This window comes from Canis aureus, chromosome 16 (genome assembly GCF_053574225.1).
Source record: "Canis aureus isolate CA01 chromosome 16, VMU_Caureus_v.1.0, whole genome shotgun sequence".
Classification (NCBI taxonomy): Eukaryota; Metazoa; Chordata; class Mammalia; order Carnivora; family Canidae; genus Canis; species Canis aureus.
The window spans coordinates 22,745,947-22,772,606 of NC_135626.1; the positions used below are offsets into that span (position 1 = coordinate 22,745,947).

The 26,660-nt window shown below is 37.9% G+C and overlaps 1 protein-coding gene across 4 annotated transcripts; it reads right to left on the bottom strand.

Annotated features, from left to right (window-relative positions):
* Positions 1-26,639, bottom strand: CCT6B (chaperonin containing TCP1 subunit 6B). 4 transcript variants are annotated; one of them, XM_077852182.1, is made up of 14 exons: positions 26,434-26,639; positions 24,472-24,535; positions 23,023-23,157; positions 20,849-21,022; positions 18,427-18,530; positions 13,123-13,233; positions 12,612-12,771; positions 9,787-9,869; positions 9,341-9,437; positions 8,912-9,059; positions 3,890-4,023; positions 2,347-2,449; positions 663-773; positions 1-184 (listed from the first exon to the last, which is right to left on the bottom strand). In XM_077852182.1, exons 1-13 carry the CDS (start codon positions 26,568-26,570, stop codon positions 697-699), a joined length of 1,527 nt encoding a protein of 508 aa, XP_077708308.1. In that variant the 5' UTR covers positions 26,571-26,639; the 3' UTR covers positions 1-184; positions 663-696. The 4 variants fall into 4 exon arrangements, with proteins under 4 accessions (XP_077708308.1, XP_077708307.1, XP_077708310.1 ...); XM_077852181.1 differs by having other exon boundaries at positions 701-773; positions 26,434-26,638; XM_077852184.1 differs by lacking the exon at positions 26,434-26,639 and adding an exon at positions 26,079-26,211 and having other exon boundaries at positions 701-773.
* Between the last annotated feature and the right edge of the window lie 21 nt (positions 26,640-26,660).

Below are 26,660 nucleotides of genomic sequence, written 5' to 3' on the forward strand. Positions count from 1 at the left end.
AAATATAAATTGCATTTATTGTGCAAAAATTAAGGCTTAGGCTATATAATGGTAGTTTGGATGTAAGATGTACTAAATCTCAGCTTCTAGAAGAGTTGATTTTGAACTCAATCACCCTTTAAGAGAAGACATACCAGCTCGCATAATTTCATCAACCAGGAGAATGTTGGTGGCAATCACCGTGCTGAGGAAAAAGATAACAGGGTGAGTAAAGCCTACCACCCACTTTCATCTTTTCCCCCAGCAACCTGCAGCTACTAAAAGTGCTTTGTTTTTCAGTGATGTTGGTATGAGATCTTAGGAGACAGAGCTATCGTAAATACAAACATCACCCCCCTTGTGTTATAATTTCAACTCCTTTGCTGATAAAATAAATTTGATTTCATATACCAGCAAAACTGAGTTCATTTTTACCACATCATTTGCTTTTCCCCCACTATGCATGTGGTACTATTTCAGTAAACTTCTTTCCCTTCCCCCTCAAGTAAACAGTAAGATAAATGTTTCTTATATCTGATACTCCTAGAATTAAAATGGAAAAAGGACTGCAAAATGACAGATGCTAACACTAGTAAATGAATGCCACACCTTTTCTTATGTTTAACCATTTCTCACTATAAGGTGGTAAAAATAGATGGGTTTTAAAGTTACTGATTATGTACCTAAAAAGTCTTTCTCTCTTTTATTAGTATGAATTTACCAAGAGTGAAGAAGTTGTTTTTTCACACAATAATTATCCCAAACTCCTGCATCTGCTGCTATCATGGGCTCACCTGCAAAGTAAAAACAAACTATTTTAACACTACAATCTTGATATATTCTGTTAATACTGATTATATACTCTAACAGTGTTTAATATACCACCAAAATTTCTAGTGTCCTGGTCACAATGACCTCCATGTTATCAAATCCAATGCAGTGGTCAGTTCTCAGGCCTCATGGATCAGGAGGATTTAACACAGCCTCCTAACTATTCTCTCTTCACTTGTCTTCCAGAACACCACGCCCAGCCTGGTTTTTCTTTTGCATTAGTGGCTCCTTTTCTGTCGACTTTCCTGGTTCTTCTCTTCTTCCCAGAGATCTTAATGTTGGAGTACCCAATGGCTTAGTCCTGGGTTCTTTTCTTCTCTCTCTATACTCACTCCCTAGGTGATCTCATATCCAGTACTCTGGATTTAAAACATATACATTCTCTTTTTTTTTTTTAAGATTTTATTTATTTATTAATGACAGAGAGAGAGAGAGGCAGAGACACAGACAGAGGGAGAAGCAGCCTCCTCACAGGGAGCCCGATCCAGGACCCAATTCCCAGAGGTGGGATCATGCCCTGAGTCGAAGGCAGACGCTCAACCACTGAGCCACCCAGGCGTCCCTAAACCATATACACTCTGACAACTCCAACCCAGAGCTTTCTTGAGCCCTGGACTCATACTTCCAACTGTCTATTTCACTTGAAAGTCTACAGGTACTCAGAACTTTGCCAAAATTCAATGCTGACTTCCCCCCACAACAACCTGCTCTCCCCACAGTTCTCTGATGTGGGTAATGGCAATTTCAATCTTCCAGTTGTTCAGCACACTCCTCTGCACAGAATAGCCAGAGTGATCCTTTCAAACATAATTAGGCCATGTCACACCTCTGCTAAAAATTGCTCCCTATTCCACCAGTAAAAGCAAAGTCCTTGGAATGACCCCACATCCCTGTGTGATCTTTCTATTACTTCTCTGATCTCCTTCCTCCTCTTCAAAAACTTTAGACACTGGCTTTTCCACTGGCTGCTCCTTCTGCCCAGGATGTTCTTTGCCCAGCTCCCCAACATAGCTACTTCCTTACTTCCTTTGACTTTTTTTCTATAGACATATTTTCAAGGAGGCCTACCCTGCCCACATTCTTTAAATTGCAGATCCCTACCCCTGCCTCATGCTACCATTCACAATCATCCTTATAGGGTTCTTTTATTTTTTTCATAGAATTTATTACTTCTTAAATACTCAGGGAACGTATTTATTAAGGTTATTGTTTACTGCCTATCCTTCTTTGCTATAATATAAGCTTACAAGGGCAGGGACTCATTTCTTTTGTTCTTTGTGAATCTCAAGAGTCAAATCACAAGCACTTAAAAACTATTTCTTAAAAGACTTTTGAACTTTTTTAAGAAGTTTTTAAGAAGTTCAAAAGTTTTAAGAAGTTCAAAACTTTTAAGAAGTTCAAAAGTAAATTAAAGTAAATCATCCAAAATTTAAATATTGAAGTCACCCAAATCTCTACTCCCTTACTGTAAGTTCTGGGCCACTGTAGTACAACCTTTTTCTTTACTGAGCTGGTAATTTTTCTTCACTTTCTTACCTGTATTCAAATCTATGCCAACAGGTTGCTTTGATTCTGAATGTTCAGTCTGAACTTTTACTAGTGTTTCTTGTAGGTCAAAACCAGAATTCTGAGCAAGAACCTTTAAGAATAAAAATAATAATATATTTTTGAAATATCTTCACATGTATATTTGAATATCAAATATAAAAAGGCACCGCTCTCTAATCTTGTGAAAACATTCATAATACCGTAATCATCTCCTTTTGAAAAATTCCTTCTTAATCTAAATCAAACTATGTATTTTAAGTATCTAGCAGTTTTTATATTTACTTAAACATCTTCCCTATGTACATCACACTAAATTCTGAGGACATTACAGTCCCCCTCCCCCATTTCCATCCCATTACATTAATTTCACTCCTCGCAAAAGATTTTTTTTTTTTTTTAAGATTTCTTTAAAAAAAGGAAAGGGACGCCTGGCTGGCTCAGTTGAGCACTTGATCTCAGGTCATGACTTCAAGCCCCCCAAAGGGGTGTAGAGATTACTTCAATAAATAATATTTTTTTAAAAAATAGAAAATTAGTAGAATGGTATTATTTCTTCTCACCCCTTTAGCCACACATGTTCCAGCTTTTCCTAGGCACCTCCTAAAGGAACCCTACATATTTTCAGGATCTTTGTGTATCTCATCAACATGAGGACAGTCACAACCTGTGGCAACAGGAATGGAGATAACAGCACTCCAAACTAGGTTTATTTCCAAGGAGTACCAAACGAAACCAATAGCTTATAAGTAAAAAGGAACCACCACTGTATACCAGGCTTACCAGTTTGTGTCAACTACTGGATCATCACTTAACTGACTTTGCTGTTTTGGGCAAAGAGAAAAATAAGATATCCAATTCTCAAAGATTTAACAAATTATGAGTAACTTTAAAGCAATTATCAAAGATACTTCACTAGCACTGTTCTTAATATTTTAATTCATGATAATAACATCTTTGATAAGGTCTTCTGTGTTTCTAAGTGGTTGAAAACCAGATTAAGGCAAAGGAAAAGCAGAAGTAATTCTCTGTCCTTCTGTTAATACATGGAAAAAAAACATCACTTTCTCTCCTTTTCTAAGTACTAAAATGAAAATGACAAAAGCACACTTGTATTTAGGAGTGCTGAACAGCCTGAAGTTCTCATTTCTTACAATTTAAAGTAATGATAATACTCTGGATACCACCAAGATATAAATCTACCCTAAAGGCTAGTTAAATTTTAAGTTCTAAACTTTTTTATTATGATTAATCATGAATCATTTTTGAAGGAAATTTCTGGACTTACTTCAACTTTTGGTGCTCAGAGATAAGCAAGGGGGTAATTTAGTTATTTCATGAAACTCTGACAAGGATTCTGAGCTATTAACCAAAAGTTTCCCTGCTTTAGTTGTAATATATCTTAAAGAGAACTATGTGGGGAAATGCAAATAAAAACTGTCTTTCTACTGTAGTGTTAGATAATGCGGACAATTTATAATCCAACACCTGTAATGTCTAACCAGCTGTTCTTTGGCCATTAGGATAGCTGTACCTTAGGAATAATGAGGAGGGCATCAGCAAAAGCTTGGACTCCAAGACGAGCTCTTCCTTTTATACTGTGCTTGTATGTAACAAGAGCTTCTGCTATTGCCACTTCAACTGCACCTGCTCCCGGAACTACACAGCCTATTGGAGGGAAAAGATTGGCAAGGCGTGCCAGATAGAAACACCAGAGAAAAAAGCTTTTAGCTATCCAAGTGTGTTCAATTACACTGCCAACACCTAAAATATATCTAAATATATACAAAAATAAAGTACAGTTGCAATAAAGTACAGTCCAGTGGTTATTCAAGATGCCTTATGAAGAATCCTTCACAATTATACACAATTAAATAATTAGGCATGGTACAGACAACTGGCTGCAAGCAGCTTATCTCATTGTTTGTAAGAGTAGGCATTTCTTCCACCTTCATCTTATTCCTTCATGACTACATCTAAAAGATAGTTATCTATAATTTATAGGGACAAGTAACTAATTGTGGTAGCTCATTTGAAAAAAAACTTTAGACCAATGTGATTTGGCCACTATTTTGGTATAGAATTTCTGTACCGAAGCAAAACCCAAAATGTCATCTGAGGAAAAAATATAGGTGTTCTTATTATCCTAAGATAAAAGCTCTGGTTAAAAACATCAATTTTCACAACAGGATATGACTTTTATACCTGCCAGTATAGTTTTTATAAAGTTTATTACTCTCCTTTGAATCAGCAAATTTGCTTTGGAATCACTCATCTTTAAAACAAAACAACAACTCAGTAAGAAGCTCTCTTTAACCCACATAATTTTTTAATTATTCGCCCCCTCTTCTGCTTCCCTGTACAACATAACTGCTTGAAAGAGTTGTCTATCCACAAGGTGACTGTACCCTTGTCTCCCATTCACACTAAAACTTCCTTGTGAAGTAACACTGTAGATTAATTATGATGGAATTAAAAACTAATTTTAAAAAACTTTTTTAAGTTTCCTGTGAAATACTGAATATACACAAAAGAATATATGCATAAAGTATAAAGAATAAATGCACAAATAAATGTACTCATGTACCTCCCACCCACCTTAAGAAACAGAACATTACCAGTAGCTGTGAAAACTTCCCTGACCCCATTCTGTGAAAACACAACATATCGCAATTTGTGGGTTGCTACTAAAGCAATACCCAAAAAGAAACTTGTATCATTAAACACCTATATTAGAAAGAAAGAAAGGTTTCAAACTAATGACCTCAGCTTCCACCTTAAGAACTAGAAAAGAGGAGATCCCTGGGTGACTCAGTGGTTTTTCTGCCTGCCTTTGGCCCAGCATGTGATCCTGGAGTCCTGGGATCGAGTCCCACATTGGGCTCCCTGCATGGAGCCTGCTTTTCCTTCTGCCTGTGTCTCTGTCTCTCTCTCTGTGTCTCTCATGAATAAATAAAATCTTAAAAAAAAAAAGATTCTCTTTCCTCCTTCCTTGCCCCTCCCTTCTCTCCAAAATAAATCTTTAAAAAAAAGAATAGAAAAGAGCAAATGAAACCTAATGTAAACAGAAGAAAGCAAATTAAAAAATCAATGAAATAAACATGAACAAAAAAAAAAAAAGAAATAAACATGAACATCAAAAAAAGAACAATGTCAAAAATGGAAAGGTAATATCATTATAGATTCCACAGACATTAAAAATAGTAAAATATATATATATATATATATATATATATATATATATATATATATATGTAATAGTAAGAGAATATTATGAACAACTTTATGCTAACAAATTTGAAAACTGGGGCTCCTGGGTAGCTCAGTGGTTGAGCGTCTGCCTTTGGCTCAGGGTGTGATCCTGGAGTTCTGGGATTGAGTCCCACATCGGGCTCCTTGCATGGAGCCTACTTCTCCCTCTACCTGTGTCTCTGGCTCTTTCTCTATGTCTCTCATGAATAAATAAATTATAAGTAAATAAACAAAAAAATAAATAAATAAATTTGAAAGCTTAGATCGGGAATTAGCAAACTTTCTGCAAAAGACCATATATAAATATTTTAGGCTCTGTGGGCCATATTACCACCTTTGTAACTATTTAAATCTGCCATTGCAGCACAGAAAGAGCCAAAGGTAATACATAAATGAAAGGGTATAGCTATATTCCCATAAAACTTTATTTACCAAAAACAAGCAGCAAACAAGATTTAGCTCATGGGCAGTAGTTTGATGATCATCTCAACAGAAAAAAACAGACATATTTCTTGAAAGACACAAAGTCAAAAAACAAAACAAAACAAAAAAACAGATAACCTGAATAGCCCTGTATCTATTTAAAAGATTGAATTTATAGTTTACATTTTTCCCATGAAGGAAACTACAGGCCCAGATGGCTTTACTGGTGAATCCTACCAAATTTAAGAAAGAAATAATATCAATTCTACACAAGAATTCAACACTTTCAGAAAATTAAAGAGGAGAGAATGCTTTCCAACTCATTTTATGAGGTCAGCATTATTCTAACAGCCAAAACGATAAAGGAATTACAAGAAAAATACAAATATCCCTTATGAATATAGATGTAAAAATTCTTAACAGTATTTTAGCAAATCCAGTCCAACAATATACAGGAGGAATAATACACATAGCAGCATTACTCACAATAACCAAAAGGTGAAGTGATCTAAGTTTCCATCAATGGATAAATAAGGTGGTATATACATACAATGCTCTATTATTCAGCCTTAAAAAGCAAAGATATTTTGACACATGCCCATTTTGACACATGAACCTTGAAAACATCATGCTAAGTGAAATAAGCCAATCATAAAAGGACAAATACTGGATGATTTCACTCACATGAGGTACACAGAAGAGTCAAATGCATAGAGATAGAAAGTCGAATGGTGGGTTCAGGAAGCTGGGAGGAGAGGGGAATTGAGCGTTATTGTTTAATGGGTTTGGAGTTTCAGTATTTTAAGATGAAAAATGTTGTTGATGGATGATGGTGATGCACAACACGTGAAAGAATGTAACTTATCGCCATTGAATTGTAACACTTAAAAATGATTAAAATGAGAAATTATATATATATATATCCACAATTTAAAAATAATTTAAAAACTGTAATCTATTTTTAAAGAGGATAATACCTCATAAGTAAGGTTTATCCTAAGAATGTAAGGCTAGTTGAACATTTGAAAATCAAGATAATTTACCACATTAATAATCCAACAGAGAAAAAAACATATAGATCACCAGAGAAGCAATTGACAAAATCCAACATCTATTCGTAATAAAAACTCTCAGCAAGAGAAGAGAACTTCCTCAACCTGACAGAAGGCTTTTAGAAAAATCTACAGCCAAATATCATACATAATACAGAAAGGCTGAATATTTTCCCCCTATGATCAGGAGCAAGGAAAGGATGCCCACTCTCACCATTTCCATTCAACAATGTACTGAAGCTTCAAGCCCATGAAATAATGGGAAAAAAGAAATAAAAGATATTCGTTTTGGAAAGGAAGAAGTAAAACTGTCTTTATTAGCAGACAACATGATCATTTATATAGACAATTCAATGAACTCTATATGCTACTACAATAAGTGAGTTTAACAAGGTTGCAGAATTCAAGATCAATACACAAAAATCAACCGTATTTCTATATGTTAACAACAATCAGAAGTTGAATTTTCAAAACATCATGTACAATTGGACCAAAATTCACTCCCTCATAAATCCAAAAAAGATATGCCACTAAAAATGACAAAATATTTCTGAAGTAAATAAAAAAATATATATAGTTGAAATAGAGTCAACAAGGCTCAAATCAATAAATATACCATGACTCAATATTTTTAAAATATCAATATAAAAATATAATTATATAAATATATATAAAAATATAAATATATAAATTCCAACCAAAATCTCAAGTCTTCTGGTAGAAACTGACAAGCTGATTCTAAAATTCATATGAAAATACAAAAGCTGGGAATCCCTGGGTGGCTCAGTGGTTCAGCGCCTGCCTTTGGCACAAGGCGTGATCCTGGAGCCCCGGGATTGAGTCCCACATCAGGCTCCTGGCATGCAGCCTGCTTCTCCCTCTGCTCCCCTGCCCCATGTCTATCACAAATAAATAAATAAAATCTTTAAAAAAAGAAAAAAAGAAAGAAAATACAAAAGCTTTTTTTTAAAGATTTATTTGTTATTCATGAGAGACACAGAGAGAGAGAGAGAGAGAGAGAGGCAGAGACACAGGCAGATGGAGAAGCAGGCTCCATGCAGGGAGCCTGAAGTGGGACTCGATGGCGGGTCTCCAGGATCACACTGTGGGCTGAAGGTGGCGCTAAACTGCTGAGCCACCGGGGCTGCCCTGAAAAAGATTTTAAATAATCAAAAGAACCTGAAAAAGAACAAAATGGGAGGACTGACACTGCTGATTCCAAGACTTATCATAAAGTTACAAGTAACTGGGACAATATACTAATATTGAAATTGACAAACGGATCAATGGAACAGAATAAGAACCCAGAAATAGAACCATACAATGGTTTTAAAAATAAATTTCTAAAAATAAAAAAATGATACTATAGCATTAAATTAAGTGCTTTTTCATTTCATAAATAGAAGTTAATTAAAAGGGCAGCATAGTGGGGCACCTGAATGGCTCAGTCGGTTAATCACTTGACTTTGGCTCAGATCATGATCTCAGGGTCCTGGGACCAAGTCCCACTTCCGGCTCCCCACTCAGGGGGAGTCTGTTTCTCCCTCTCCCTCTTCCCTCCCCTGACTTGTGCTCACACGCTCTCTTCCGTCTCTCTCAGTAAATAAATAAAATCTTAAAAAAAAAAAAAGCACAGCATATTTATTAAGAATATTCCAATAGAAAAATCTTCACAATCCAAACTATAAATTATCCAGAGTGAAGTGAAAGAATAGTAATCATTCATACCTTTTGAAATACTATATTTATACATATATATATATATAATGATAGATTTATTACTACTTTAAAAACACATAAAGTTATATCCATCACAAAAAAGAGCCTACCATCTTCAATGGCATTTTTGATGGCACGAAGTCCATCCCTTATAGCATCCTTGATTTGTGTGAGAGTATGCTTATTTGGTCCTTTAACCAACAAGGTGACAGAACGAGGGTTAACACAGGCCTCGATAAAAGTGAACTTTTCTTCACCCTAGAGGATAATTCAAGAAGATATAACTCCTCTAATGCTTAATGTCATTATGAAAAGAATCCAACCTTCATGTGAGTTTTTCTTATCAAACTAACTAAAATATGTGTTAAAAGCAGTTAAGTTATATTTGAACTCTTAACAAACATTTCGATAAATAAATTGTAAAATCTGTTCTGTGGATTATTCAGACATCAAATGTTAAAGGCTGAATTAAAAGATTCAGGATTTTTTAGAAAAGGTTTACTCTTCACTTTATAGCCATTGCCCATAGAGATACTCACTAATGTACACTCGTGTACAAGACCAGCATGTCCCAAGCAATCTATACTGAGGTCTTCAAGAGAATTCACAGCCATTCCACCACAAGCAAGAGAAAGTCTGAAATGACATATGTCACCATAACTTTGGTTATAAAAAGCATTAAAGACTTAATTTCTTAACGGTGGAAAGATACCTAACATAGAAGACTGCATTGTCGCTGAGTTGTATTGTTTTTAAAATCTGTTTTAAGAAGATAAAAACCTTCTTTGTACTTCAACAAAGTTCTGAGGTAGGTCAACAATTTTGACTTTTGACACTTGCATTATTTATTGAAATCAAAAACATTTTGAATTTGTATGCTACTATTTTGCTCAACAATGCTTACACATAAGCTAAAAGGAATATCATAGGATTATTTCAACTCAATCTGTTAAAAAACAGGATATATAATTATCTGCAAGCTTACCTTTCCATATTTCTTCTTTTTGCTCTGCGAAGAGCTACTATGCCATGTTTTGCAAGAATGTCCAAGGAAAATGGATCAATTCCCTAAAATCAAATTAGCATAAAAGTTATAAGCATATTTTAAGCCAGTACTTATCAAACTTTTTCATCTCAGCACTGCTTCATTCTTAAAAATTATTAAGAACCCAAAAAGCTTTTGTTTATGTGAACTGTATCTATAATACTTGTCATATTAATGTGATGAGCTCTGGATGTTATACTATATGTTGGCAAATTGAATTTAAATTTAAAAAACTTAAAAAAGGGACGCCTGAGTGGCTCAGCAGTTGAGCATCTGCCTTCAGCTCAAGGCGTGATCCCAGGTCTGAGGATCGAGTTCGAGTTCCGCATCGGGCTCTCCCAGGGAGCCTGCTTCTCCTTCTGCCTGTGTCTCTGCGTCTCTCTGTGTCTCTCATGAATAAATAAGTAAAATATTTTTAAATAAAATTAAATTTAAAAATAAAAAACTTAAAAAATGGCATATTAGAAATCAAAATTGAAAAAATTTAAATATTAATCCATTCAAAATAAGAAACCCATTTCATATTAACATAAAGAACATCTTTAAGTGAAAATGTACTATACTTTCCTAAGCAAAAAAATATATAAAGTATTTCACATTTTTAATATCTTTTTAATATCTGTCTTAATAGAAGACATCTGGATTCTCCTATCTGCTTCTGCATTCAATTTGCTATGATATGTTGTTCAGGTTAAAATATATGAAGAAACCTTGGGACTCATAAGTACGTACTAGAAAACAGAGGAATGTTTTTAACCTTTTCAGATGAATGTGGATATTCTTTGATACTATATCACAACTCAATAAAGTCTTAAAGGTTAATTTCAATGTGAACTATGGAACCTACCAATAAACTTTTTATACTCTCTCATATTAAAATCCATTTGTCTATCTTACACTTTGTATTATTCACCCATGCATGACTTTGTTAAATCATATATTTTTTAGTCACTTAGAAAACAGTGATTCACTGTTTTTTGTTTTTTTGTGGTTCGCTATGTTAAGCAGAGCTTCCAAATGATACATTTCATGGATATATAGTATCAAAAATATCACATTTGCTGATCACCATTAATATTAACAGAAAAATCCTTTAGGTATTGGAAAGTGGTCAAGATCACAGTGGCAAATGCAAATTTTCCAAAATTTTATTTTATTTTATTTATGATAGTCACACAGAGAGAGAGAGAGAGAGAGGCAGAGACACAGGCAGAGGGAGAAGCAGGCTCCATGCACCGGGAGCCTGACTTGGGATTCAATCCTGGGTCTCCAGGATCACGCCCTGGGCCAAAGGCAGGCGCCAAACCGCTGCGCCACTCAGGGATCCCTTTTCCAAAATTTTTATTTTGGATTGGAAGCTCAAATTTATTGGCAACAAATACTGTCAGTTGTTTTCCTTGAAGTGACAGAACCGCTTCTTCCTTTTTCAGAAAAACCTGCCATGTCTAAATAACCACAGTTTTTCTGTCAGTTATTCTTTTTTTTTTTTTTTAAGGTAATCTCTTTGCCCAACATGGGGCTTGCACTTACAACCCCAAGATCAAGAGTCACATACTCTACTGACTAAGCCAGTGCCCCTGCCAATTATTTTTTAAAGTAAAAATGGCAAAAATCAATCAATCAATCAATCAATCAATAAAGTAAAAATGGCATTCCATGAAAAAAGTGGCTAGTTCAATTATAAAGAGTTTTCCCTCAAAACAACCATACCTTTAAAATTTTATTTTTTGAGAGAGAGAATGAACAGGGGTGAGGGGTGGAGGAAGAGGAAAGAGAATCCCAAGCAGGTTCCATGCTCAGTTCAGCACAGACCCTGACACAGGGCTCGATCTCATGACCTGAGCTGAAACCAAGGGGGGAGCACTTAACTGAGCCACCCAGATGCCCCAAGACAATCCTATTTAGATATGCAGATGTCATACTCTATTACACAGAATTATAAGAGGATGCATATTTAAGGATCAAAATTTAATAAAAAGGGGATCCCTGGGTGGCGCAGCGGTTTGGCGCCTGCCTTTGGCCCAGGGCGCAATCCTGGAGACCCGGGATCGAATCCCACGTCGGGCGCATGGAGCCTGCTTCTCCCTCTGCCTATGTCTTTGCCTCTCTCTCTTCTCTCTCTGTGTGACTATCATAAATAAACAAACAAATAATTTTTTAAATATTTTTTTAAAAATTTAATAAAAGTAGTAAGTTTTACCACTTCAAGATATTCCCAAATAGGCACACCTGGGTGGCTCAGTTGGTTGGACATCGGACTCTTGATTTCAGCTCAGGTCATGACCTCCTGGTCATGGAATTGAGCCCCATGTCAGCCACACTCAGCAAAAAGTCTACTGGTGATTCCCTCTGCCTCTGCCCCTCTCCTGCACTTGCATGCACTCTCTCTCTCATCCTCTCTCAAATAAATAAATAAATCCTTAAAAACAAAAGACGTTCTCAAAAGAAACTGCCTTTAAAAAAACAAAAACAAAAACAAAACAGCAAATGTGTGGTAGTGTGGCAATAAAGAATGTATGACTACTAGAACAGTTTGGTACTACTGCTTTGATTTGTACTAAGGTATCAGTAGCTTTACCTAACGATGCTTTTGCATGACCATTGCAAATGTGGACACAATGTCAAAGGCATTATTATTATTATGAAAATAATTCTAACCTCAAGGACTCCTTGAAATGGTCTTAAGGACTCCTCAGAATCCACAGACCACACTCCAAGAAATGGTGAAAAACATTTACAAATAGTTAAAATTTGAACTTTCTCACCTTTTGATTAATGACAACAAATCCCTTATTGGACTGAGCACAGACTTTGTCTTTCAGGTCTATTATTTTTTGTACTCTATCTTCAATAAATTTTCTTTCTGCTTTTACCAATTTCTCTTTCTCTTCAGCAGTCTTATAAAAGAAACCAGAGCTCACCTCTCTAAAAGATGAATAAAAACAAGCTAGTACCAGTGGAGGAAAAAGGAGATAAAGGTAGGAGTTTACACTAAACATTTCGGAGGGAAGAAAGAGATTAAAAAACACTTCTAGGAGGTGCCTGGGTGGCTCAGTTAGTTAAGCATCCAACTTGGTGTGGGCTCAGCTCATGATCTCAGGGTGTTGAGATCAAGACCTGTGTCAGGCTCCATGTTCAGCATAGAACCTAAGATTCTCTCTCTCTCTCTCCCCCAGTCCTTCCCCCACTCTCTCCTTCTCTAAATTAACTAATTAAACTTAAAAACACTTTTAGAAAATACAATTTCAAAATTTACAAAGAGTAACTGCCACGTACGTTTTTTCATATTCTAGTGACACATTGCAAGTAAGGATAAATGCATCTTCCACTTGCTTCTTCATATCTGGATGACGGGCGCCATGATCCAAAACTAATCCTCTGATCAATCTATTAAAAATATGTAATGTTTCTTACTCTGAATATACACTCTAAATTATTATAAAATAAGGATTGTATTCTTAAAATTGTAATAGAACTATCAGGCCACACATTGCTTCCTTGCACCAACTTTAAGCCTAACACATAATTAGTAAAATTAGAAAAGAAAATCTACTTTAACACAGTATGACTGTGAAGTCACAATGAAAAGTCAACTCAGAATTATTCTCTAAATTATGTGGCTCACACATATGACACAGCTGGTCAAGTAATGAAAAGTGGGCACACAATGAGTTCCTTAGGAACATTTGTTCAAAATAATTATATGGAACAACCAAAAATTGTTAACCTAAATGTGCAACAATAGGGCATTGTTCAGCAAATAAATGACCCAACTATTTGGTGGTCATGAAAACTATGTAATGACATGGAAAAATATTTACAGAGGTAGCTGATAAACACAGAACAACAAACTACCTATAAAGAATGATTATATGTATTCTTTTAAAAAATAAGCACCTTGCTATTGACAAAAAATAAAAGGAACCTGGAGTAAAGTTATGCTTGGGTGGTAGAAATACAGATAATTTGAGGGTGGGAGAGGCTTTTTTCCTGTTTTCCAAATTTTCTTTTAAGAGTAAATATTTTTATAACCTCTAAAACTTCATTTATACCCAAATAGGGAATAGCATTTCTACTTATGAATCTTTTATAACCAGTATTTGTTCTACATTAAAGTAAAGAAATAATTTTTAAGTAAATGTAATTATAAGGAGTTTTCAAAATTTTAATCTAACTACTGATTTTAATCTAACTACAAAATTTAATCTAATTACTCAACTCCTGACTTCCCCCTCTGACTCTCAGCAAATGACCTTGCTGCTTTGAGAAAATAAAAATACTGTCCTATCACTACCTCCACCAATCCACCTGCACTTGAACCTAAACCTCCTATTCCTATGAATGAACTGTCCATGCTCCTCTACACGTGTGTACTCTACTCTATTTCTCCTCTCTGCTCCAGCATTGTCCCCACTCCCCATCCAACCCCTCCTCCCAGCCCATCAATTCCTCCTGCCTCCAGGAGCATTCTCATCAGGTTACAGACTTGCCATTGGTAATCTCCATCTTTAAAACAATGTTTCTCCTTCAAGTCCTTTCTTATACTCCCTTCTAGCTACTGCCCCATTTCTTTGCTAACCTCCTTAGGGTGGTGTAAACTTAAATCCTCACTTCTTCCCTAACCCTTCCCTCTCGATCCCACCTTCAATCTGACGTTCACACTCACTCCTTTTTTGAATCAGTTCTCATTAAGCCACCAAAAACATTAAATGCTTTCTATATCTAATGGTCATTTTTCAATCCATAACAACTGGCTCAAAGTTTCAGTAGCATATGACATAGTTGATTATTACCCCCTTGAAACATTCCTCTCTTAGCTTCTGGGACACTACCTTCTCTTGGCTTTCCTCCTACCAGTGACTACCCTTTAGTCTCCTGTGCTGAATTCTCTTTGTCTTCTCAATATCTAAACTTTGGAGTTTTCATGGCTCAACCTTAAACTTCCTCTTCTACCTATTTTCACTTCCCAGGTGATCTCATTACCTCTCATAGGCTTTAAGTCATCTACACATGGATGACGCCCAAATTTGTCTCCAGATCAGACCTCTGTTCTGAATTCCAGACACACTTCAACTCTCTACTTAACATCTTCACATGGATGCCTAGTAGGCACATAAAAACATAACATTTCCCAAATTGAACTCTTATTTCCCCAAATCTTTTTTTTTATTTTTTAATCTTTTTTTAAGATTATTTATTTACTTATTCATGAGAGACACACAGAGAGAGACAAAGACAGAGGGAGAAGCAGGCTCCATACAAGGAGCCCGACATGGGACTCAACATGGGACTCGACATGGGACTCGACATGGGACTGGACCCAGGGTCTCCAGGATCACACCCTGGGCTGAAGGTGGCGCTAAACCCCTGAGCCACCCGGGCTGCCCTCCCCAAATCTTTTCTCAGTCTTTTCTATCCCAAGAAATGGTACTTCCCCTTTTCCAGCTGCTCCATGCAAAAACCCAAGATACATCCCTGACTCTTCACCTGTCACATTCTATGTTGAACCATCAACAGATCTTATTGCTCCTTCTTCTAAGTATACTCTGATCTAAACTGTTTTCATCCCTCACCTATATTACAACAACCAGAGACCCTTCTGAAATACAAATCAAGAACTGCTCTTGCCCTCAGCAATGGCAGACTAATTTGGAACAACCCTCCTACTAAAACCAACTAAAGGGGGATCCCTGGGTGGCTCAGCGGTTTAGCGCCTGCCTTGGGCCCAGGGCGTGATCCTGGAGTCTCCTTACATAGAGCCTGCTTCTCCCTCTGCCTGTGTCTCTGCCTCTCGGTCTCTCATGAATAAATATATATATATATTTATATTTATGCCCCCTCGGTCTCTCATGAATAAATATATATATTTATATTTATGCCCCCTCGGTCTCTCATGAATAAATATATATATAAAATAATAAAACCAACTAAAAATTCTGGGTTAAAAACAAAAGCCCTGGAGCACCTGGGTAGCTCAATTGGTTAAGCATCTGATTCTTGATTTCTTGATTTCAGCTCATGTCATAATCTCAGGGTTGTGAAATTGAGCCCTGCAACAGGCTCTGCACTGGGTGTACAGCCTGCTTAAAATTTTCTCTCTCTTTCTCCCTCTACACCCCACCCGCACTGGCACATATGCGCGCGCGCACGCACCCACACACACACACACACACACACACACACGCTCAAATCCCTAAAAAAAAAAAAAAAAAAAAAAAACTCAAAAACATTAAAGAGCTATAAAATAGTAAATAAAACATAAACTCCAAGAGATAGGAAAAGAACTACAGGCACTCTTATCCTAAAGTCATTAGACAATTCAGGAACATTTGAGCTTTGTTTTCAATAAGCTCATACAATGAAAAGAGGACAGAATTGAAAGCTCAGGGCTCATCCAAGCTCTAATAGGAGACGCTCTTCCCATTAAGTAGGAACCCCAAAGGGGTACATACTCAGGGTATAAAACAGAAGGATGAACTAAGCAAGCAGCCTTCATACCAACCAGCAGTTAGAATTAACTGGATAGGGGTGCCTGGGTGGCTCAGTTGGTTAAATAGCTGACTTGATTTCAGCTCAGGTCATGATCTCAGGGTCCTGGGATCAAGCCCTGCAGTGAGCTTTATGCTCAGTGGGGAGCATAAAGGGAGAGCTTAAGCATAAAGGGAGAGCTTAAGGTTTCTCTTTCCCTCTCCCTCTCCCCCCTACTGCTCACATGTGCATGTGTTCTCTTTTCCTCTCTAAGACAAATAAATATATTCTAAAAAAAAAAAAGAATTAGTTGGAGATTAAAAACGAAAAGCAAAAAAAAGCCCCCAAGCTGTGGATTTAATTTAAAGTATTGCCTGGGGAATAAAGGGGAAAGGAGAAAAAATAAGAGGGAAATATCAGAAAGGGAGACAGAACATGAAAGACTCCTAACTCTGGGAAACGAACTAGGGGTGGTGGAAGAGGAGGTGGACGGGGGGTGGGGGTGACTGGGTGACGGGCACTGAGGTGGGCACTTGATGGGATGAGCACTGGGTGTTATTCTATATGTTGACAAATTGAACACCAATAAAAAATAAATTTATTAAAAAAAATGTATTCCCTGGGGCACCTGGATGACTCAGTGGTTAAGCATCTGGACTCTTGATGTCAGCTCAGGTCTTGATCTCAGTGTCATGAGTTCAAGCCCCATTTTTTTTTTAAGATTTTATTTATTTATTCATGAGAGACACAGAGAGAGAGAGAGAGGCCGAGACACAGGCAGAGGGAGAAGCAGGCCCCATGCAGGGAGCCCTACGTGGGACTTGATCTGGGGTCTCCAGGATCACGCCCTGGGCTGAAGGCGGCACTAAACCTCTGAGCCACCCGGGCTGCCCTCAAGCCCCATTTTTAAAAAATAAAAATATAAAATAAAATATTCCCTGGGCTCCTTGCAGAGGCAAATTCAAACCCTCTATGCAAAAATGGACCTTCACTCTAGGTCTCAAATTATCTCTACAAATACTTTTTTCCAACACAATGAATGGCACATATAGAAACAAAATGCAATTAGTGAGAACCAACAAAACAGAATAAACACAAAAAATAGACAAGCCAAAACTTCAAATATTGTAATTATCAGATATGAACTATATGTTTGGAAAGATCTGCCGGGAATAGGACACCATAGAAAGTGCCATGGCAAATTTAAGAAAAACCAGGTAAAACTTCAAGAAATAAGTAAATAAAGATACCCACAAACACTCACACACATATATATATTAAAATAAATAAGAAAGCATTTTCAAATGAAATGTATTTGGATTGACTTCAGAATAATCCAGGTTTGGGGCAAGGAGGAGGGAGGGAGGAAAGAGGAGCATAGAAGGGAAATAAAAGGAAAAATAAGATAGGCTATATGTTGAAATTGATAAAGGTGGGTGATAGGTATGTTGGAGTTCACTATATTTTTCTCTCTTTTTTATATGTTTAGATTTCCATAATAAAATGTTTAAAAGTCATTAAGTCCAAAATCAACAAGGTGCTACCTACCCTGAGTACATACATACTCTGACAATGTCAATTGCCTGGCCTTTCTTTCCTCTATGATTTCATCTCCTATCCTTTTTTCCTCTTACTGTGCTCCAAGCACACTGGAACATCTCAGCACACTTGTGCCTTAAAGCCTTTTCAACCATTATTCCCTTGGCTTAGAACACTCTTCCTCCAGATACACACATGGCTAGCTCCTTTTACTTCTTCAGATACCTCCTTTGCTCTCTAGTTTCCTATTACAAGGTCCTTTCTTAACATTGTAAAATCACACACATGCTCTCACATAGTCACTCTACCTTCTTCACAGCATTTATTATCACTTATGGATTTACTATCTCCCTCAACTAGAAACATAATCTTCTTGGAGAAAGAAATTCTGTTTTGTTTATTCTTCATTCCTACCACCCAAAATAATGACTGGCTCAGGGTACATATTCAATTAATATATGTTGAATTAATAGACTCATGTTGAATAAAAGTAACTAAGGAAATTAACGAAAAATATCTGAATTAAGCCAAATATTCTAGAATCTATGGATTGTCAAAGTTTATGTGGTTTACTTTGTATCAGTTTCTGATTTATGCTTCATCTCCATGATTTCTACCATGAAGAGATCAATAGGATAACCTGGTCTTCTAATAGCCAAAACAGAATCCACAACAGCCTGAAAGAGAAGCGAATGAGAACAGTAAATTAGTGGTCTACTAAAAGGAACCACTGACTCAAGTATCACCAGACTAAGCAGACAAAGGGCTTCATATCTCAAAATACAGGGCAAGGCCAAAGAGGGCCACTCTATCATGGGCACTAATAATAACCAATACCAATGGATACTTTAGAGCCTAAAGGAATTTCAGAGATTATCAGGCCCAAATCCTCCATTTTACAGATAAGTAAACTCCAATAAAAGTTCAAGAAATTTAAAAAAAAAATTACAGTCTTAGGGGCATCTGGGTGACTTGGTCGGTAAAGTGTCTAACTCTTGATTTTAGCTCAGGTCATGATCTTAGGGCTATGGGATCAAGCCCACATCAGGCTCTGCACTGGGCGTGGAGCTTGCTTGGAATTCTCTCTCCCTCTCCCTCTGCAACCCCAATCCCCACCCTGCTAGCTTACACTCTCTTGTCAAAAAGCAGTTACGGTCCTTTTTCCGTTTTTTTTTTTTTTTTAATTTTTATTTATTTATGATAGTCACAGAGAGAGAGAGAGAGGCGCAGAGACACAGGCAGAGGGAGAAGCAGGCTCCATGCACTGGGAGCCCGATGTGGGATTCGATCCCGAGTCTCCAGGATCGCGCCCTGGGCCAAAGGCAGGCGCCAAACCGCTGCGCCACCCAGGGATCCCTTTTTCCTTTTTTTGAAGATTTTATTTATTTATTTGAGAGAGAGCAAGAGTGAGAGAGCACAAGCAGGGGGAGTGGCAGAGGGAGAGGTTGAGAGAGGGAGAAGCAGGCTCCACACTAAGCAAGGAATCCAAAATAGGGCTCAATCCCAGGACTTTGGAATCATGACCTGAGCTGAAGGCAGATGCTCAACTGACTGAGCCACCCAGATGCCCCAAAAGTTGCTGTCTTAAAACAGTCTAAAAGACAGTCGCAAAGCCAGGACTAGAATTCAGTTCTCTTCAACTGTCAACCTATTACTCTTTCTACTATCAACACTACTCAAACTTTTCCACCAAAGAACATATTAAAGGAAAAGAGGGGAATGTAATCTAAGGTAAGAGCTAAAATTTGCTGGCTATACCAATATGGAATTTCTTAAGTTTTGTGCTTTATCATGAAAAGTTTCCACATCATGCCATAATGTACATTCGTTTTAATGTAGTAAAGCAATGTTTTCCCCCAAAACTGTAAAGTAAAATTGACATTCTAGAAAGACAAGCCCTACTTATTCTACCACATATCCCTAAGGATATACAATTTGAGAAGCATGGTGCAATATATACTATTCTTTAGCTCAGAAAGTAATATGAAAACAACTAATTAAATGCTACAGTGTAATCATCTTAAAATATAAATAAAGCAAACAGCTATATCTTAGAAAACTTTGAGATCACATGGTATTTGGTTTTGGGGCTTCATAGGATATAAAGACAAAGACCCCTGGATAATATCAGTGTTTCTAGAACACCAGAAGAGAATGGGAGCCCTAACCAGATAACATGAAGATTCTGGATCACTTGATATATGTACTCCCAACAGGAGGAAATACTGCAGTCTTTATATGAACTCCGTTGAGCAAGAAATTATCTGATCTTAATCTGAGATTTGCCAAGTAGGTTTTCCTATTAGTAAGGGGAATCAACCAGAAATAACTCAGGTATTCCAGTCCATTTGTCATTTATATTTCTTAAAGTAAATTAGCAAGACAGCATTCTGATTTATATGTCAATGTCTTGTGATTTTGGTTATGAATTTGTCATTCCTGATAAACCTATATATTCAAATTTCAAAAAATACTAAGCTGAGGAACAGTGATGGTATCAAACGATAGCCATCTGATAAAAACCTTCTCAAAATACTCAGTCTTGCCCTTATATTCCATATATGTTACCTTTAGAAATAAACAAAACAAATATGTGCTTCCCAGATGTGAATATTATCTATCAGATTAATCATGCTTCATTAAAGTGGTAAGCTTAACAAGTTCCCCATGTGTCACCTCACATAATAAATATGGACCACTAGGTTTAAGAGACCAGTATATCACCCTAATGACATCCACACAAGATGACTCACAGGCAACCAAACTCCTCCTAACCTACATGTTAACTTAAAAGAAGGTTTAATATGATACTTTAAAAAAATTACATATACTATTCTGACCAATCAAGTCTAGTCTCTAAGTAAGTCTATAAATGTTTGTCTTCCATATTTTATTTCATGTTCAAAAGAACCACATGCAATGGTTGATTATTTTACAGAAAAAAGAAATCACCACGTTCTATACTCATTCTGAATGCAAAAGTTTAGTCACATACCTCTATTAACACATCAGCCAATTCAGCATGGACTTTAGTTTGTAGAGATGTCCTAGCCACATCTAAGAGGATTTCTCTTTTCATCTCCTTGTTCACTTTAACTTCTTCCAAAACTTCAAGCGCTTTTATCTTTGCAGCTTCAAATCCTTCAGCTATTATTCTGGGGTGAAGGCCCTATTATAACAACATAAAACTAAAATTTATAAAGTAAGTCATCCAAAGTAAAAGTAATCATCTTCTCCTATTAATAGGTATATACAGAAAAAGTAATATTACCCACATTAATGCCACTAAATATGTTTATGTATATAATCTATAAAAGTAATTTTTCGGTGCTTCATATTTAAAGCAACCTCAAACTTACAGAAAAATCGTAAGTCCAGTAGAAAAAACTACAAAAGTCCTCTTTATTTCCAAAAATTATGACACACTGTTATATGGTACCCTTCTGAATGGGCACAAAAGAAAAAAACTCCTTTTAATACCGAGGAAAAGAACCAGCACTGGTTTGGAGAAAAGTATAGACAGAAACCACCTTCACCAAACATTAACACAGTAATGGGACAAATAGGCACCATGTGCCTCCTGATACAATGCATTAAGGACACCTTAGAACTTGTATGGTATTTGTGCGAAAAGTTCATAACCTGAGCCTAATTATGATAAAATAGTCAAATCGAAACTGGGGACTTTCTACAAAATAACTGACCTGTGCTCTAAAAGTAGCAATGTCATAAAACACAATGTAAAGATGATTCCAGTTTAATTGGGCACCCTGCTCAGCTAGAAGTCGGCTTCTCCTTCTCTCTCTGCCCCTCCACTCACTCATGCTCATGCTCTCTCTCTCTCAAAAATAAAAAATAAAAATAAAAAAGATTTAGCCCAGATCTTACTCCTTCAGAAAGTGCCTCGTAATTCACCAATTTCCAAAGTGCTGGTTTAGGATATCCTTCCCTCCTCAATGTTTCTATCATATCTTGTGCCTAGCTCTATCACTATACTGCCACAGTTTCATAATTTTGTCAATGTCTGTCAGCACCTCCCCCTTCCCAAACTTTTTCCTCCCTAAGAAACCCTAATTTTGTTTAGGTATCTCTTCCTCCAGTCTTCAAAGGAAGCTACCCTCTGTACTAGCTCTAGGGGTGGATCTTGATTATATTAAGTCAGTTCCCTGAAAACCTGTTACTGATTTGGAATGGACACAAACCAAAGTTGACCCAATCATATTATAAAGGAAGGACTTATATTCCATAATTGGGCAAATGGCTTTCTTTTGCCCTCTTGTGTTGAGTGTTACTAAAGTATGCTGGTATTCCTAATTTCTTCTGACAGTCTTATAATCAGGATAGAAATAAGACTTATCATGAAACAGCAATGTAAACGGAGGAGCTAAGAGACAGAAAAGACCAGGGTACTTGATGACTAATAGAATTCTTTAATCAACCAACCTTGGAAGTTTTGTCATGGGAGATTATTTATTGTTTAAGTACCTTTTAGTCAAATTTCTATTGCTTACAGCCAGAAGCATCCTAAATGAGGTACCTTGCAGGTACTGAATTACTAGACAATTCCCAATACTAAATGAAACGTCAAGAAGTAATAATTTTAGGACTTTGACCAGGTAATGCTTTGCTAAAATAGTCCTTAAAAGAAAGAAAAATTCAAATACTTAACTAGAGAAGACAGGTAAGTAACACCAAGAGAAGAATACAGATTGAACAAGGGCACTGAGGTAGAAATGTGTGTAGTGATTTCAGAGGCTTGTGAGTAGCCTGAAGGAGTCTGGCTAGAGTAGATGGTATGTAAGAAAAATAAAACTAGAAAGATAGGTAAATTCACAATGTGAAAACCTTCAATTATTTTTCTCCGGTTATTTTTTTTTAAAGGTGTACAATTTAGTTTCAAGATTATCAATGATGTTTTCTTTTTTAGGCCATTATTCATGGTTACATGGCTAATTTTTTACTGATATATCCTAAATATTTCATTTTAAAAAGTGGGATATAATTCCAATGAAAGGCATTATTCTGGCCAAAAAGCACATTATTATTTCCTTTTATAATTGTCCAAAAGTATCTTGATAAAAATTACTTTTGCCCTCAAAATTAAACTATTTTAGTAGTGAAAAAAATTCCCCCATTCAAATGAATAGGAATTCTATAAAATGCTAATACCTCGGAAATGTAAAGATCAGCTTGTTTTAGTAACTCTCCAATAATTAGAACATTGGAAGTAGTACCGTCTCCTGTAATGTCATCCTGGGCTGTTGCTACTTTTGCTATCAAGGAAGCCGTTGGGTGTTGAATTTGCTGGAAAAGGTAAACAACAGATTATTATTTTTTTTTAAGATTTTACTTATTCATGAGAGACACACATAGAGAGACACAGGCAGAGGGAGAAGCAGGCTCCATGCAGGGAGCCCGACGTGGGACTCGATTCAGGGTCTCCAGGATCACGCCCCGGGCCGAAGGTGGCGCTAAGCCTCTGAGCCACCCGGGCTGTCCTAAACAACAGATTAAAAGAGAGAATGAGTTTTGGTCTAATGAAACAAGATAATCTAAGGGCCCATAGTAAAATTAAGAAATAAGCTTCAGTGGTTTTGCGCCGCCTTCAGCCCAGGATGTGATCCTGGAGTCCCGGGATCAAGTCCCACGTCAGGCTCCCTGCACGGAGCCTGCTTCTCCCTCTGCTTGTGTCTCTGCCCAACCCCGCCCCCCCCTCTCATGAATAAATAAAATCTTTTTTTAAAAAAAGAAGCTTCATTATACAAGTTCACAAATTGTTATTATCAATGCTTAATAAATGTCAATATCAAATCATTTAAATTGAAAATAAGGTTTGAACGTTTTTTAAGAGTCTTTGTTTCAGGGGATCCCTGGGTGGCTCAGCAGTTTAGCGCCCGCCTTCGGCCCAGGGCGTGATCCTGGGGTCCCGGGATCGAGTCCCGGGATCGAGTCCCACGTCGGGCTCCCTGCATGGGGTCTGCTTCTCCCTCTACCTGTGTCTCTGCCTCTCTCTCTGTGTCTCTCATGAATAAATAAAATCTTAAAAAAAAAAAAAAAGTCTTTGTTTCAGAATGCAATGACATTTCCAAAATGAGATCAAATCCTTCAATCTCTAAGATTAATATATTTACTAAAATTGCAAAGGATTTTTTATATTTTCATGATTACAACTCAGTGCCTTTAAAAGATGTAACTAAAAAAAAAAAAAAAAAAATGTAACTAGGCAGCCCCAACGGCTCAGCAGTTTAGCGCCGCCTTCAGCCCAGGGTGTGATCCTGGAGACCCGGAATCGAGCCCCACGTGGGGGGCTCCTTGCATGGAGCCTGCTTCTCCCTCTGCCTGTGTCTCTGCCTCGGTCTCTCTCTCTGTGTCTCTCATAAATAAATATTAAAAAAAAAAAAAAAACCTTTAAAAGATGTAATTTGGAAGTATCTGTAAGCTATTATTTGAATTGTAAAAAGATTTGAAAAACACCAAAATCATCTTTTATTAAGGTTTAACCAAACAAGTATAACCCATGACTGCAGTACTAAAGTGACAGCCTTGGTTTAAACATATACAATTTGTACTATGTTCTAGGCTTACTAAGATTTATTTAAGTCAGCAGCGTCAGCTCACCATCTCATGGAGCAGTACATTGCCATCTTTGGTGAGTTTGATATCACCTGCACCAGAAACAAGCCTGTTCAGAAAACAGTGATATTATTAACCTCATATGTCAAGAGTCAAGCAAGACATTCTCATTTCTTGCCATTCACTGTCCTTAATAAAAGGAACTGAGCCTCGGGGCACCTGGGTTGTTCAGTGGTTGAGTATCTCTTTGGCTCAGGTCGTGATCCCAGGGTCCTGGGATCAAGTTCCCATTGGGCTCCCCACGGAGCCTGCTTCTCCCTCTGCCTATGTCTCTGCCTCTCTCTGTTTGTCTCTCATGAACAAATAAATAATTAAAAAAAAAAAAAAGAACTGAGTCCCAAAACTTCCCATGTGCCATGTGGCAATACCATGGTAATCACCACCATGTGCAGCCTACAGAATCACTTCTCCCCATATAGACTGCTATAGCGATTTCATTCTTCATTCGAAATGGAGCATTTACAAGTTGAGAGAAACTGATGAGTTATGAACAGCAGTTTGGTCAAAAAAGGATACTTGGAAATCTACAAACTACACAATCGTAAATTTCCTGCAAGCTTTTTATTTTGGTGAAATGTTACCATTCATTCACTCAACTTAGTGTCTTCCCTCATCCCTCACATTTATTAGATCGTCGAGTTCTGTTGATTTTACAACCTAAATATTTCTTGAATCTACTCCCTCCTCTCCACGTCCACTGTCGTCAACGATTAAAAGAGAGAATGAGTTCTAGCCTGGACTTAGCATCCTGGTATCTCTGAATTTGAATCTACCCTCCACACTCTATTTATCTTTCTAACACACAGTGTGACCCTATCAGCTCCCTAATCAAAAATCTATGTTCTCCATCACCTTCCAGGTAAAATCCAGACTATTTAGCAATGAGGTAGTTCACCTTTCCCACTCTGGCTTATGTCTGTTTTTCCTGCCACACCTGCCAATGATATCTTGTGGTTCCCTTTTATACATCACGTTTGTTTTCATTTCTGTTGGATTTACACCATTGGGCTTTCTTGTTCCTTAAGTTACTAGGACTTTAGTCCCTTCTCCAACTGGTGAACTCTAACTTATCTTTCAAGGCTCTGATCAAAAATCTGTTGAGAGGGCAGCCCGGGTGGCTCAGCGGTTTAACGCCGCCTTCAGCCCAGGGTGTGATCCTGGAGACCCAGGATCGAGTCCCACATCAGGCTCCCGGCATGGAGCCTGCTTCTCCCTCGGCCTGTGTCTCTGCCTCTCTCTTTCTCTGTGTCTCATGAATAAATAAACAAAGCCTTAAAAAAAAAAAAAAAAAAACAAACCCTGTTGGGAGGCTTCTCCTTCTCCCTCAGTCCTATCACAGGATTCCTGGCCTAGATGCCACATACATACATACCACCCCTTCATCACCTGGGTGCCCAGCATCCGGTTAGTAGACAAGCGCCCTCTTTTACCGTTAATATGAATTCTGCTTACTCCTCTTAGAACGTCTCTCCCTGTCCTAAACATTTTTGTTCTCTTTTCCTCACTCTTCTAAAGAAGATGGTGATGCTACGGAGAGACGCTGAAAGGGTGGCTCGGAAGCAGCGTGGGCACAGAGCGTTCAGACAACTTGCCTAGGGGCGGACAGCTGGAAGGGAGCTTGGATGTGGACCCACACCTGCCGGGCCCAAGGCCTGTGCCCTTACGGCTGCGACACGGCCCCACCAATCCCCAAGTAAAGACACACAGTGTCAAAGCGCGGGGGAGTTCCGCGGCTGGCGCTTCCAAGGGACCAGATCAGGGGCACGGGAACGTTAACGGACCCGCCCCGGGCCACGGGCGCCCTCCGCGCAGGAGTGACAACGAGGACAACGGGCCCACGGTGCTTCCTGCGGCTCCAGGCTCTCGGCGGAACGTGTGCCCGGGGCGGGCCGCGGCAGCCGGCCAACCCGGGTCCTGACCGCCGCTCCAACCGCCCCGCAGGCTCACATTTTCAGGGTGCCCTTGGGCCCCAAGTTGGTGCGCAGGACATCCTGCAGCCCTCGGGCGGCGCAGATATTGACGGCCAAGGCCGCCTGGGCCCGCGCCACCTCGGCCTTGGAGTTGATCGCCTGGACCGCAGCCATCGCACCACCCGGCGCGCCACCCGCCAGGGAGCGGCAGCCTCAGCCCGGATCCCGAGCGGAAGCCCGTGCCGGAGCCTCAGCCAATCCTCG